The sequence below is a fragment of the Erythrolamprus reginae genome, chromosome 1 (genome assembly GCF_031021105.1).
Source record: "Erythrolamprus reginae isolate rEryReg1 chromosome 1, rEryReg1.hap1, whole genome shotgun sequence".
NCBI lineage: Eukaryota > Metazoa > Chordata > Lepidosauria > Squamata > Dipsadidae > Erythrolamprus > Erythrolamprus reginae.
In genome coordinates, this window is record NC_091950.1 from 298565106 (window position 1) to 298579808 (window position 14703).

A 14703-nucleotide genomic window follows, 5' to 3' on the forward strand; every position below is an offset into this window, starting at 1 on the left:
CCTCTTGGTTTTCATGTCTTTTATTCAATATATTATTTAATAAAATGCCTGTGTAACAGAATATTTTTTACAACCATGTATACTTTTTACAAACTTCAAACTTGCTAGCTTTAAGACTTGTGGACTTCAACTCCCATAATTCCTCCCCCGGTCATGCCAGATCAGGAATGGGAGTAGAAGTCCACAGGTCTTAAACTTGCCAGTTTGAAGACCTTGTACCGCTAACCCCTAACCCAGGGGTCTTCAAACTTGACAGCTTTAAGACTGTGGACTTCAACTCCCATAATTCCTCCCCCAGTCATGCCAGATCAGGAATGGGAGTTGAAGTCCACAGGTCTTAAACTTGCCAAGTTTGAACACCCTTGCACCCCAAACCCCTAACCCAGGGGTCTTCAAACTTGACAGCTTTAAAGCTAATGGACTTCAACTCCTGGAATTCCTCCTCCTGTCATGTTAGATGGGATAATTAAAAGACAAAATTAGTCCCATTTTTTGCAAAAAGAAAAAAGGCTGTTTTTGCCCACTTTGTTTGGTTTTTTTTTCAAAAATTGGGTGGTCAAAGGGTTTGGGAAATCTGCAGAGAGCTCCTGTGTTGGGCGATGGTAAAAATGCCAGTTTTATGAAAAATGGACCATTTTTTTGCCCATTTCTTTACAAAAATGGGGGCATTTTTGCCTTCCCCCAGTCCCCAGGAGCGCTCTGCAGGTTTCCGAGACCCTTTGCCTATCCCATTTTTGCAAAAAAAAAAGAAAAGGGGTGGGTGGGTGAAAAACAGCCCATTTTACCAAAAACAGGCATTTTTGCCATCCCCCCAGCACCCAGGAGCTCTCTGCAGGCAGAGGACGAGGCTTTGAGACAGCAAAAATGGCTGTATTTGGTGTTTAAGACACACTGACATTTCTATCCTTTTTTTGGGGGGCGGGGGGGCAAGGTGCATCTTATACTCAGAAAAATATGGTAATTCCCAATAACACTGAAGTTGCCTGTCATTGTATTCTTCTGCAATGGTTTTTCAACTTTTTTTCAACTTTTTCAAGTCCTTATATTTCCTTTTAGTCCCCAATTAACTAAAGCTGACTGGCTTCTCTTTCAAAATTAACCAAGATGTTTAAGTGCTATGAAGAAAAAACTGAGAAAAACTGAATGAACCAAGCTATTTTCTTTTCATGATAGTGACAGGTTTTACCCAAAAAACAGATGACTACATATATCAGATTGCAAAAGAACCAAGAAATGTAAGTCATTTCAGCATAAGAACCTTTATCCAGATCTACCCAAGGTAGATTTTAGTCCAGATTTTTGACTGTCTGCTTTTATTATTTTGGTATTGGCCTATTCTTTAACTTCTTAAGTATTAGATAATATATTTTAATTATTTATACCATCTGCACAATTTACACCATTTTTCTTTTCCAGATGTTGACCCTGTTCCTACAATTACCAATGATTGTACCAATGATTGTAGGCTAAATTGTGGGTGATAAAATCCATTCTGAAGTTTGAAAAGGTTTTCCAATTTTAGTGGAAACGTTCCAATGTTGCTCTGACCATAACCGCAATGTCCCAAGTAGCCTAAAACAGTTTTGACATAGTAGAAACATTTCTGTTAAGGTTGGAACTCATCTATTTTGAATCCAACCTCAAAATGTTCAGACTCTGAAACAGTCTACAAGCTAAATATGAACAAAGTGACCTAATACTAGTGTGTCACAAACTAATTTTATATTACAATTGGATATACAGTGGTACCTCAAGATACGAACCCCTCGTCTTACGAACAACTCAAGATACGAACCCAGGGTTCAGAAAAAAATTGCCTCTTCTTATGAACTTTTTTCGTGATACGAACGCCAAACCCGAACTTCCGGGTTTGGCATTCGGAGGCTGCTGGGAAGCCCCCCAGCCCGGCTGTCACCTTTTAACACAGCCGCGCGGCTTTCCAGCAGCCTCCGAACGCCAAACCCGGAAGTTCGGGTTTGGCGTTCGTATCACGAAAAAAGTTCGTAAGAAGAGGCAAATTTTTTCTGAACCGTTCGGAGGCTGCTGGGAAGCCGCGCGGCTGTTTTAAATGGTGACAGCCGGGCGGCGGGGCTTTCCAGCAGCCTCCAAACGCCAAACGCGGAAGTTTGGGTTTGGCATTTGGCTTCGGGAGACGGCTGGGAAGCCGCGCGGCTGTTTTAAAAGGTCACAGCCGGGCTGGGGGGCTTCCCAGCAACCCCCCCAGCCCAGCTGTGACCTTTTAAAATGGCCACGCGGCTTCCCAGCCGTCTCTCGAAGCCAAACACCAAACCCAAACTTCCGCGTTTGGCGTTCAGAGGCTGCTGCAAAGCCGCGCGGCTGTTTTAAAAGGTGACAGCCGGGCTGGGGGGCTTTCCAGCAGCCTCCAAACGCCAAACGCGGAAGTTTGGGTTTGGCATTTGGCTTCGGGAGATGGCTGGGAAGCCACGCGGCTGTTTTAAAAGGTCACAGCTGGGCTGGGGGGCTTCCCAGCAGCCTCCAAACGCCAAACACGGAAGTTTGGGTGTGGCGTTTGGCTTTGGGAGATGGCTGGGAAGCCGCGCGGCTGTTTTAAAAGGTCACAGCCGGGCGGCAGCGGGTTTTTTGCGGGGGTTTTTTTGGGTTGCACGGATTAATTGACTTTACATTGTTTCCTATGGGAAACAATGTTTCGTCTTATGAACCTTTCGTGTTACGAACCTCCCCCTGGAACCAATTAGGTTCGTATCTTGAGGTTCCACTGTATGTGAATATCTTTTCACAATTTCCATTCATTTGACTTTTTTCATCTAGAATTTAAAAAAAAACCAAATTCCCTTTCATCATATATGCATATTTTATGTTTCAAAGGATCAAACCCTTCAAGCTTTTCTCACCATAATTTTGACCTTACTTCTTTCTCAAGTGAGTCATAGACTAAATCTTCAGTATTGCACAACAGTGGCAATATAGCTTATGGTAGCTCTTTGCCTGCCAATGCATATTCAAATTTTACAATTTAAATACAGCAGTGTTTCCCAACCTTGGCAACTTGAAGATATCTGGACTTCAACTCCCAGAATTCCCCATTTGAAGTTCAAATATCTTCAAGTTGCCAAGGTTGGGAAACACTGAAATACAGTATACAGCATTCACATTCTTATAAATAAAATATTTATAAGAAAACCTAGGGCAAGCCACATCTTACAAACACTAAAGGAACACTTCATTAAAAAGAAAGGATCGGTGCAGCCAAGTGAGAGAACAAATGTACCCATTGCCTAAACAGGCAAATTCTTTATTTCAAGTTAAAAACATACTTAAACATGTGCAGCACTTAATGCAGGTTTTAGCAGGATAACCATAAATAACAGTTTGGAAGTTGGAGAAAGAATAGTTTTAGTCCAACTTAGGAAATAGTTAACTCTTAATATCCCACTCTAGGTTCCGTAGTCAAGGACTAATTCTTTGTTTATTTATTTTAACTCAAGACAATAAACAAAATAATATTCCTCCTCACAATAACAATGAAGTGGGATGGACTGAGAGACTGGTTCAAGTTATACAGCCAAGTTTCATGCCTAAACAGGACTAGAACTCACAGTCTCCTGGTTTCTAGGCCATCATCTTAACTACTGCAACAAATAAATTTCTACATTGTATATATGCTATGAGTATACAACCTGGCTGTCTCCAAATGTTTGTAAATACAGTACAATACAATTCCTATTATCTCTAAACATGGCCACAGAGTTATGTTTATTGTAACAGTAGTACCCCGAATTCCGCATATTTCAAAGTGTTGGTTATGACCTATAAAGCCCTTCATGGCACCGGACCAGATTATCTCAGGGACCGCCTTCTGCTGCACAAATCCCAGCGACCAGTTAGGTCCCACAGAGTGGGTCTTCTCCAAGTCCCATCAACTAAACAATGCTGCTTGGCGGGACCCAGGGGAAGAGCCTTCTCTGTGGCGGCCCCGGCCCTCTGGAACCAACTCCCCCCAGAGATTAGAATTGCCCCACCCTCCTTGCCTTTCGTAAGCTACTTAAAACCTACCTGTGCTGCCAGGCATGGTGGAATTGAGATACTCTTTCCCCCTAGGCCTTTTCAATTTTATGCATGGTATGTCTGTATGTATGTTTGGTTTTTATATTAATGGGTTTTTAATTGTTTTTAGTATTGATTATTGTATGCTGTCTTATTATTGCTGTGAGCCGCCCTGAGTCTCCGGAGAGGGGCGGCATACAAATCCAATAAATAAATAAATAAATAATATTTATGACTGCCATAACCACATACATTTTCCTTCTATGTCTTAGAAACAAAATCTTACAAGCACTTTAATGTATCCATCCCAAGAACCCAAAGCTGAGTAGGAGTTATACGGCTGATTGGCTGGGGGATAATCCTGGCCCTAACACCATATTTTATTTAGAATCAAAAGTATTCTTAGCATATCTTAACAATCGCCATGAGTCTGAATAGGAAAGGACAACATAAAACTTGATAAAGAAACTGCGGTACTTCTATTGTGTTGTAAAATGGCCTTGGCTTCCTTTCATCCTTGCCATATTAGAGGCTTATATCATATGCCACTTTCAAAGAACATCCGTAAATCTTATCAGAGACCAGGATAAAACTAGTCTATCTATCCAGTTTTATCTACCTAGCTGTAATTCTCACTGGTGGTTCTTAATGCATCTGCTTCACTATCTAATGTTCAGAGATTAGGGTTCAATGAATACACATAACGTATTTTTCGGCATATTAGACGCAAACCCCCCCCCTCCAAAAAAAAGTGGGTGGAAATGTCTGTCCGTCTTATTGACAGAATATTGCTGAAGTCCCGCCCAGCTGCCGGCGCTCACCCTTTGGCCTCTGCCTCCCATCAATTTGCCTCCTTGCAGCAAACAGCCTGGTTAGCTTCAGCTCAGCCTGATTTAGCACAAGCAGCTGGTTGGCCTATCAGCTGTTCCAGGCTGCAGGGATTGCTGCCCATTGCCACTGTCAACTATCGTTGCCTCTGTGTGCCCCATTTGCAGCCCATTCCAGATGGTGGCATCGCAGCTGCCGCTTATCCCCGCTGCCTGAAATGGGCTGAAAGTACTTTGAACTATATTATACCAATGGAAAATTCTATGATAATATATTTTGAAAGCCCTTCATGGCATCGGACCAGAATACCTTCGGAACTGTCTTCTGCCGCACGAATCCCAGCGACCGATAAGGTCCCACAGAGTTGGCCTTCTCCGGGTCCCATCGACTAAACAATGTGGTCTGGCGGGCCCCAGGGGAAGAGCCTTCTCTGTGGCGGCCCCAGCCCTCTGGAATCAACTCCCCCTGGAGATTAGAATCACCCCCATCCTCCTTGCCTCTCGTAAGTTACTAAAGACCCACTTATGTCGCCAGGCATGGGGGAACTGAGATACCCCCCAGGCTTATTCAGTTTATGCATGGTATGATTGTGTTGTATGGTTCCAATGTTGGTTTTAAAATGTTTTTAATATTAGATTTGCTACACTGTCACTATTTTGTTGTAAGCCGGCCCGAGTTTGCGGAGAGGGGCGGCATACAAGTCTAATAAATTAAATTAAATTAAAGCAAATTCTCTTTCAAATTCACTAGTTTATGCCTGTCTTAGAAATCTATATTCAGTGCAATTAAGAATCTAGGCAGAAATAATTTTTGGTTTGAAGTTAAAATTATATATTAGATAACAACAGCACTTGCCTCACAAGCAGCCAAGAAACTACTGTAATTCTAAGTTCATTAAATTCATATTTCAGACTAAGCTCATTTATACATATTTCAATTTTGCCAAATTCATTAGGGATGTGAAGAATATTTTTAAAACTTCTGAATCTAATTTAGACTATTAGAAGAACAGTTAACTATTTAAAATATAGACAAAAACTTTGTTAAGAGGCTATTCAAAGAGCAACATTCCCTGATCAGAATAAATCAGAACTGCCCCTACTCTTCCTGCCTTCCGTAAACTCCTCAAAACCCACCTTTGCCGTCAGGCATGGGGAAACTAAACATCTTCCCCTGGGCACGTTGAATTTATATATGGTATGCTTGTGTGTGTGTATGTTAGTATAGGGGTTTTTCTTAAATTTATAATATTTTAATTAATTGGATTAATGTATTGGATTGTCTTTTCACTTGTTGTGAGCCGCCCCGAGTTTTCGGAGAGGGGCGGCATACAAATCCAAATAATAAATAAATAAATAAATGAATGAATGAATATCTCAGTTAGGACAGCAAGTGCAATTGGATAGTTTCAAAGAAATTCTTTAATTTTGTCTTTACTTGAAATGTGGTACTTACAATACAAGCCAGCAATTCCTATGGAGACACTGTGCCTTCTTCCGTACTTTTAAAAATTATTATTCATGTGACGATGGGAGTAAGAGCATTTTGTATGATTTCTTGACAATTGTAACAATAAAAAAACCATTCAAGATGAAATGGTCTTTTTGTGATGGACAAATATGGTTGCTGAAATGTGATAACCCAACAGAGTGGAAATCCTCTTCCAATGAGCAGGAACAAGAAAAGAACTGGAGCTGACAAAACCTTTTTGAACAGAAGAGCCAACTGCTGTGTAAACACATGTTTCAATATTTGGCAGCAGTTCAACCAACAGATGGTAAAACAAGACAACACAAACTCTGTGAAGTAATAATGACTATGAACTAGAAATGCAGTGCCCTCTTTCAAGCAAACCCTTTCAACGATTTAGTCAATTGGCACCCTTTCTGTCCTTGAGCTTGAAAATTGATATAGGAGTGAATAGTGATTGGCCTCAAAATACATGTTCTAGGGCAGTGATGGCGAACCTATGGCACGGGTGCCACAGGTGTCACATGGAGCCACATCTGCTGGCATACGAGCTGTCGCCATAGCTTAGCTCCAACGTGCATGTGTGTGCTGGCCAGCTGATTTTTGGATCACACAAAGGCTCTGGGCAGGCATTTTTGGCTTCCAGAGAGCCTCCGGAGGGATGGGGGAGGGCGTTTTTACCCTTCCCCAGCTCCAGGGAAGCCTTTGGAGCCTGGGGAGGGCAAAACACAATTATTATTATGATTATGATTATTATGATTATGATTATGATTATTATTATTTATTAGATTTGTATGCCGCCCCTCTCCGTAGACTCGGGGCGGCTTACAGCAATGATAAAAACAATATATAATCACAAATCTAATAGTTAGAATCTAAAATAATGATAATACATTTAAAAAGTCTAAAAAACAAGAAATCCCAATATATAAAAACATACATACAGTCATATCATACACAAAAAACTACATAGGCAGGGGGAGATGTTTCAGTTCCCCCACGCTTGACGGCAGAGGTGGGTTTTAAGGAGCTTATGAAAGGCAAGAAGGGTGGGGGCAGTTCTAATCTCTGGAGGGAGCTGATTCCAGAGGGTCGGAGCCACCACAGAAAAGGCTCTTCCCCTGGGTCCCGCCAAACAACATTGTTTAGTTGACGGGACCCGGAGGAGACCAACTCTGTGGGACCTGACCGGTCGCTGGGATTCGTGCGGCAGAAGGCGGTCTCGTAGATACCCTGGTCCCACCAGAAGTTGGGAAACAGGCTGTTTCTGGCCCTCAGAGGGCCTCTGGGGGGTGAGGGAAGCTGTTTTTGTCCCCCCCAGGCATTGAATTACGGGTGTGGCCACTTGCCACAATAGATGCATGCACACTCTTTCGGCAACCAATGGAGAAAAGGTTTGCCATCACTGTTCTGGAGAGCGTATGTAGCTGACTAAATGCAGACAGCAATTCTCCCATTATTCTTTCATATGTACTCCTCAATGTACATGGAAGAGGTTTAAATTATTTTTCCCTTAGTGGTGACATCACCCTGCACCACTCTTTCTTGACAGGCAAGTAAGCACATGATTCAGTCACGCCTAAATATAGTCTTCTCTATCTGTCTCCATGCATTTTCCCAATTTAATTAATTTTCCCAACAAGCAACTATTCAACAGCATTGAAAACAGTATTTTCTCAAATGAAATCATGGAAGCAGTGGTATGGAAGCAGGGGAGATCTGTAAGCAGATATGAACACTTTCAACACTTTTACACTATGTATGCACAGAAAGGCAACTTTAAACATCTATACATTCATTCAGTAAACTGCATAGCTTAACCGATGTCCTAGATCAGTTGTTCTCAACTTGGGGGTTGGGACCCCTTTGGGGGTCGAAGACCATTTCACAGGGGTTGCCTAAGACCATGGGAAAAGACAAATTTCCCATGGTGTTAGGTACAAAAGCTTCTATCCTGGCGCTTTGGAACATATTTTTACAATCCGACCAATCAGGCGTTTACAGTGGGGGTGTCTCTCTGACCTTCCAGCCAATCAGCTTAAAGCTCTGTTAGGAGAATTGGTGCTAGACGTATGGCTGGGGATCATCACAACATGAGGAACTGTATTAAGAGGTTGTGGCATTAGAAAGGTTGAGAACACTGGCCTAGATAATTATATCTGATTTTTGTTCTGAGTTATGAAAAAGTGTAATGAATGCATGCTATAGGTCAACACACCAACCATTAATAGTTGGAAAAATTAATGTTGTATAGAATAACAAAAACATAGGAGCTTATTCTACATTCCTACAAATATTTTATTTTGAATGAAAATATTTCTTTAGCCAGGACTAGATAGCCAAGACTTAAAACAGAATCCAGGGTACTGAAAGAAACCACTCATAAAAATACACTTCAAGATACTGTTGACTGTTCTTTCATATTCTTGAATGTTTCATTTGGAAAGTTAATGTACCACATTAAACAAAATGCTTTGAGTTGGCAGAATGCTTGGAAAATTATGCTCTCAATTTAGATTTACACTTTAGCACTTCCTGCCTGTACCATCCTAACAATAAGTGCCACTTGAACATACTTTCTCCAGTAAACCTTTGTGCATCACAATAGGAGGTATATTTGCAAGGTTTAAAGCTTTTCACCTGACACTTGTCAAAAACTCTCAATAATGAAATACTGTAGAATAAAGTAGAAAAGAAACCTGGGCAGACAGGAGACTAGAGTTCATTGATAGGCCCAAGCCTAAAATAGCTTATCGATATTATTTACCAGAAAATACCTGCATTTTGTTAGAGGACACAAATCATTCTGATAATTATCATATAAATAACAGCTCAATTGTTATTGTGTACCTGGACTTGCATCCTCTCGGTTGGATAATATGCCTACACCTTTTATTCTTGCAAAATTAGTTTTTTCCTTTGTAATAACAACGGTGCAGGACCAGTGGAGGAGGAAGATGAACTGTGTGATATATCAGACATGAATGCAAGGAGGCAATACTGAATGTGAGAAGTATGGGAGTGGGAGTGTGTGTGTGCGCGTGTGTGTTTTAAACTTTCCTTAATAAAAAATTACTTATTAGAAGTTCTGAAATGAATGTATCAATTTGCATATTGTTGGGTTAAACCTGATAATTAATAGCATTCCACACTTGAAATGGGATACTATTACTGTACTAACTTACTATACTAATCCCTAACTTGCATACTCTGCTTATGATTGGTGCACTTTGGGTTGCTGTAAGTGCAGTGTTTTTCAACCTTGGCAACTTGAAGATATCTGGACTTCGACTCCCAGAATTCCCCAGCCAGCATTCTCTGGCTGGGGAATTCTGGGAGTTGAAGTCCAAATATCTTCAAGTTGCCAAGGTTGAAAAACACTGCTGTAGTGGACATAAAAGCTTGCTGACAGATGTACTTTGCTGTGCAATCTGGCTAGCTAAAACGTTTTTATTGACATAAGCATTTGAAATTGGTCTTTCTTTTTCTTCCATGTATAGTGGCACAGAAACATTACTTTGGTTTATGGAGGAAAGGTAATTTCAGGAAGAATAGCTCCCATATCAGAAAGTCAGCCACTTCCTTTTCTCAGTACTGAGAAATAGTTTCCAAAGAACTATAGTTTCCAAAGAACTATAGGCATACTGTACTTTCCAAAGAACTATAGACACGGAATTATTGTTAACTGTGTTTGAATCCTTAATTCCAAATCTCTCTCTGCTAGAGCTATGCAGCCTTTTGAATCTGAATCCCCAAAGGTGAACACCTGGAACACACCAGAGTGCAAACATAGCACCTGACAGCAGTACCTTAAAACAAACACATTTTTGCCTGTTTATGTGAAGGGTTGAAAGTGCAGCCGTTCAGTACTGCTTTAAATAGCTGGAGAAGTAAAATTCCATGCTCACATATGTATTTCACAGAACGAATATACACTGCTCAAAAAAATAAAGGGAGCACTTAAACAACACAATAAAACTCAGAAGTAAATCAAACTTCTGTGAAATCAAACTGTGCACTTAAGAAGCAACACTGATTGGCAATCAATTTCACATGCTGTTGTGCACATTCAACTTTGTACAGAACAAAGTATTCAATGAGAATATTTCATTCATTCAGATCTAGAATGTGTTATTTGAGTGTTCCCTTTATTTTTTTCTATATACCTTCTAATCCATTACTTTGTTCATCAGTTGTTATATCTCAATATTCTAGGAAATAGAATCTGCAGAACTAAAGTCCTTCAACATTTGCGATCTTACCCATGTATTTTTAATTAGTTTTCCTATGTGAGGATGGGATGATGAATTAGGTAAATCTCTCATCCAAAAGACTTCTAAACCTCAAAGCTACTAGGGGAAAAAAAGTAGACCGATCCAAATATAATTTTTGTTGTAAATCTTCAACAAGTTAATCAACCCAGAAATGTTTGGGCATATCACTGTGGGATACAGTGTATCTCTAATATTTATTTAATGAAATATTATACATATATTTAACGTGTTGCAAGTTTAATCATACAACTTACATTTTGATACAACTCCTTATGTTGTGTTTATGATAGCTATCTTTTTTACAACCCTTTAAGGGGACAGAAAATAATGAGATAAAAGCTTTGTATTCCTCAGTTTACAATCCCATTTGATGCTAAACAGTGAAGAAAAGGCTTTTTTCTCTCAGATTTTTGCAGATTATACAGTGATATCTCGTCTTAAAAACGCCTCATCATACAAACGTTTTGAGATACAAACCCGGGGTTTAAGATTTTTTTTGCCTCTTCTTACAAACTATTTTCACCTTACAAACCCACCGCCGCCGCTGGGACGCCCCCCCCCCCTCCAGACTTCGGTTGCCAGCGAAGCGCCCGTTTTTGTGCTGCTGGGATTCCCCTGAGGCTCCCCTCCATGGAAAACCCCACCTCCAGACTTCCATGTTTTGTGATGCTGCAGGGGAATCCCAGCAGGGGAATCCCAGCAGCACAAAAACGGCTGGCAAAAGGGGTGAATTTTGGGCTTGCACGCATTAATCGCTTTTCCATTGATTCCTATGGGAAACATTGTTTTGTCTTACAAACTTTTCACCTTAAGAACATCGTCCCGGAACCAATTAAGTTTGTAAGACAAGGTATCACTGTATTTCTATATGCTGACTTTCCATATTAACGAGCACATGTGTACCATCACTTTCCATTTGCTAACCCATCATGTACCGCAATTCAATCATGATTTGAGGCTTACCTACTCAAGAGTAATTGAAAACATTTTGGGCTTCTGCAACCCAGGCTTTATCACCTTACAAGACATTGTTTAAAACCTAAGTGGTGCAAATTCAAACTTATGCCTATTCCAGATTCGGAGAATAAAGCTCTCAACTTACTTAAAAAACAGTATGAGAAATGGCAGTAAGAGGGCAATGTGCAAGTACTGTATAAATCCAGGTGGTGATTGTATGAATGGCAAGCTAAGCTACTTTTTAGGCAACTGGTACAGTTGCAAAGTAACTAACATTAAAGGGAGCATTGTTTATACGTTTTTAAAAAATGATTCCAAAATATTTGTATTATTAAGAATGACAGGCTGGGCAATATAACATAATTTCACAATCAATTCTGAGACATCAAACTGATTTTCGTGTTCCAAAACAAAGCTGCACATTTTTGCACGATCAAAACGGATCAGAGTAGTTGCATTCCGAGGTGACCGGAATCCTAGAATTCTGTGACATTTCCCCCAAGGTCATTGTTTGTGTTTGATCATTGCCATTCCAGTTCCCATTAATGGTTTTTTTAACCAGGTCACAAAGGCAAGACAACCCAGGGTAATCAAAAGCAGGTAGTTATAAGCCATGCTTTTTACCTGAACGTGCTTCAGAATGGCCTTGGTCTTCTCTCTGACATCTCTGAAGGGGCACCTCTTGGAAAGCGTGAGCAGACGAGCAAGCATTTGGTTCAGCTCCCCTGGCGCACTATTTGCCGCAGTCGGAGGAGAAGCACCGCCTTGGTCCAGAGCCATCGCCTCGCTTTTCTTCAGGACCACCCGCTTTATGTTTTCCAAGGTGCTGACTCTTGCACTGGCATCCCGGCTGCACAGCCTGTCCCACCTCACCTCTCCACCATCTCCATCAGCCATTCTTGGAGAAGGGGGGAACCGATCCTCCACTCTTCTGAGTCTCAGTTCATGGGCATCATCCTCATAGTGAGTCTTCTCTGGGGGGTGGGGGGAAATCACAAAAGGAGAATGCCTATAAAGAATAGGAAAAGCATGCACTACCACCACCGGGTTTACCTATCAACCCCTAGACCAAAAGTACGCAAAGTGGGCTCTTCTATGACATGTGTTCTTTCTGCCCCAACTCAGGAAGCTCAAACTGCCCAAGGAGCGGCTGATACAGTTCTACAGAGGAATTATTGAGTCTGTCATCTGCACCTCTGTAACTCTCTGGTTTGGTTCTGCAACCCAACAAGACCGACACAGAACTGCCAACCTGCCTTCCACTGAGGACCTGTATACTGCACGAGTCAAAAAGAGGGCTGTGAAAATATTTACTGACCCCTCGCATCCTGGGCGTAAACTGTTTCAACTCCTACCCTCAAAACGTCGCTACAGAGCACAGCACACCAAGACAACTAGACACAAGAACAGTTTTTCCCCAAATACCATCACTCTGCTAAACAAATAATTCCCCCATTTATTATTTGCTAAGTCTGCAATACTATTACTACTAGTTTTGTCTCATCATTCCTATCACCCATTTCCTCCCACTTATGACTGTATGACTATAAATTGTTGCTTGTTTTTATTGCAAGTTTTTAATATTGTTTCCTCATTGCTTATTTGACCCCTATAATCATTAAGAGTTGTACCTCACAATTCTTGACAAATGTATCTTTTCTTTTATGTACACTGGGAGCATTTGCTTTTCTTTCTTTCTTTCTTTTCTTTCTTTTCTTTCTATCTATCTATCTATCTATCTATCTATCTATCTATCATCTATCTATCTATCTATCTATCTATCTATCTATCTATCTATCTATCTATCTCCCAGAATTCATGAGCTAGCATGACTGACTCAGGAATTCTGGGAGTTCAAGTCCACAAGTCATAGATGAGCCAACTCTGCTTACCAAATGAACTCAATCTGTATAGTCTGGAGGACAGAAGAGAAAGGGGGAACATGATCGAAACATTTAAATATGTTAATGGGTTAAATAAGGTTCAGGAGAGAAATGTTTTTAATAGGAAAGTGAACACAAGAACAAGGGGGCACAATCTGAGGTTAGTTGGGGGAAAGATCAGAAGCAAGGTGAGAAAATATTACTTTACTGAAAGATGCTTGGAACAAATTTCCAGCAGACGTGGTTGGTAAATCCACAGTAACTGAATTTAAACATGCCTGGGATAAACATATATCCATCCTAAGATAAAATAGTATAAGGGCAGACTAGATGGACCATGAGGTCTTTTTCTGCCGTCAATCTTCTATGTTTCTACCCCTGTCCTAGGCACCCATCCGTTTGCATGATGGAGAAGCGCCAAGCGGTGCTCTCGGCCAAGTAGGCTGCAGAGCAAAGCATCAGATTTTCTGCCATCGTGGACACTTCGATTTCCATAAAACCCGGGCCAACTACAAACTCTATCGGAGAATGACTGAGAAATCTGGTGGTGGTTTTTTGCCGCCCCCCCCTTCCCCGCTTTGGAGAAACTGCACTAGGAGGGGGATGAATTGCACTGCGGAGAAGGGCGGCATACAAATCTAATAAATAATAATAATAAAAAGCGGCTGGCTTCCACGACTCCAGGCGCGGCATAGTTTCCTTCCTTCCTTAGGTCTGCGAGCAACCCTCACCCTCCGGAGGGGTGGGGGAGAAAAAATGAAGCCCTTTTAAATTCTCTCCCTTCCACTTCTCGCCTTTGGCAGCAGAGTCAAGATAGGAGTCGGGAAGGGGCGGGGAGGACACGCATGCAAAGACCAGGGGAAAAGCCTGTGTGTTTGGACATAAGCGTGCATAAGGCGTGCATAAGCGCACCATGGCGCCTACCGTCCCTGTCCTACTGCCCTATTGCCCAATTTAGGTGAACCCACTTTGCTAATGTTTATAGTGCCAATGCCTACTCCCTTGTGCATGCTTGAGAAATAAATATGAATGAATAAATAAATTTGACACGAGCTTTTACCTGAGGAGACTCGCAAGCACTGGAGGAGGAGGAGGAGGAGGAGGAGGCGAAGCTGCAGCCCGACTCCAGAAGTCCCGCTTCTCTTCGCCGGCCCCGACCCAAAAGGGGGCCGCCAAAGAAGCCCCGGGCGCCGCCTTCCCTCCTAAAGTTACACGAACCACGCGCCTCTGAGGGAACGCGAGAGGGATCCGCCCCAGCCAATCCC

The 14703-nt window shown here is 41.6% G+C and overlaps 1 protein-coding gene across 2 annotated transcripts in view; it reads right to left on the bottom strand.

The window, feature by feature from the left end:
• The window catches only part of SESN1 (sestrin 1), a 57258-nt gene extending 42555 nt beyond the window's left edge, over positions 1–14703 (bottom strand). The window contains exons 1-2 of one of the 2 annotated variants that reach the window (XM_070733323.1): positions 14499–14703; positions 12180–12529 (exon numbers count right to left, since the gene is read on the bottom strand). In XM_070733323.1, coding sequence (XP_070589424.1) covers positions 12180–12452 — 273 coding nt within the window. In that variant the 5' untranslated portion in view covers positions 12453–12529; positions 14499–14703. Of the gene's footprint in view, positions 1–12179; positions 12565–14498 lie in introns of both variants that reach the window. The other variant, XM_070733324.1, reaches the window with a different exon arrangement.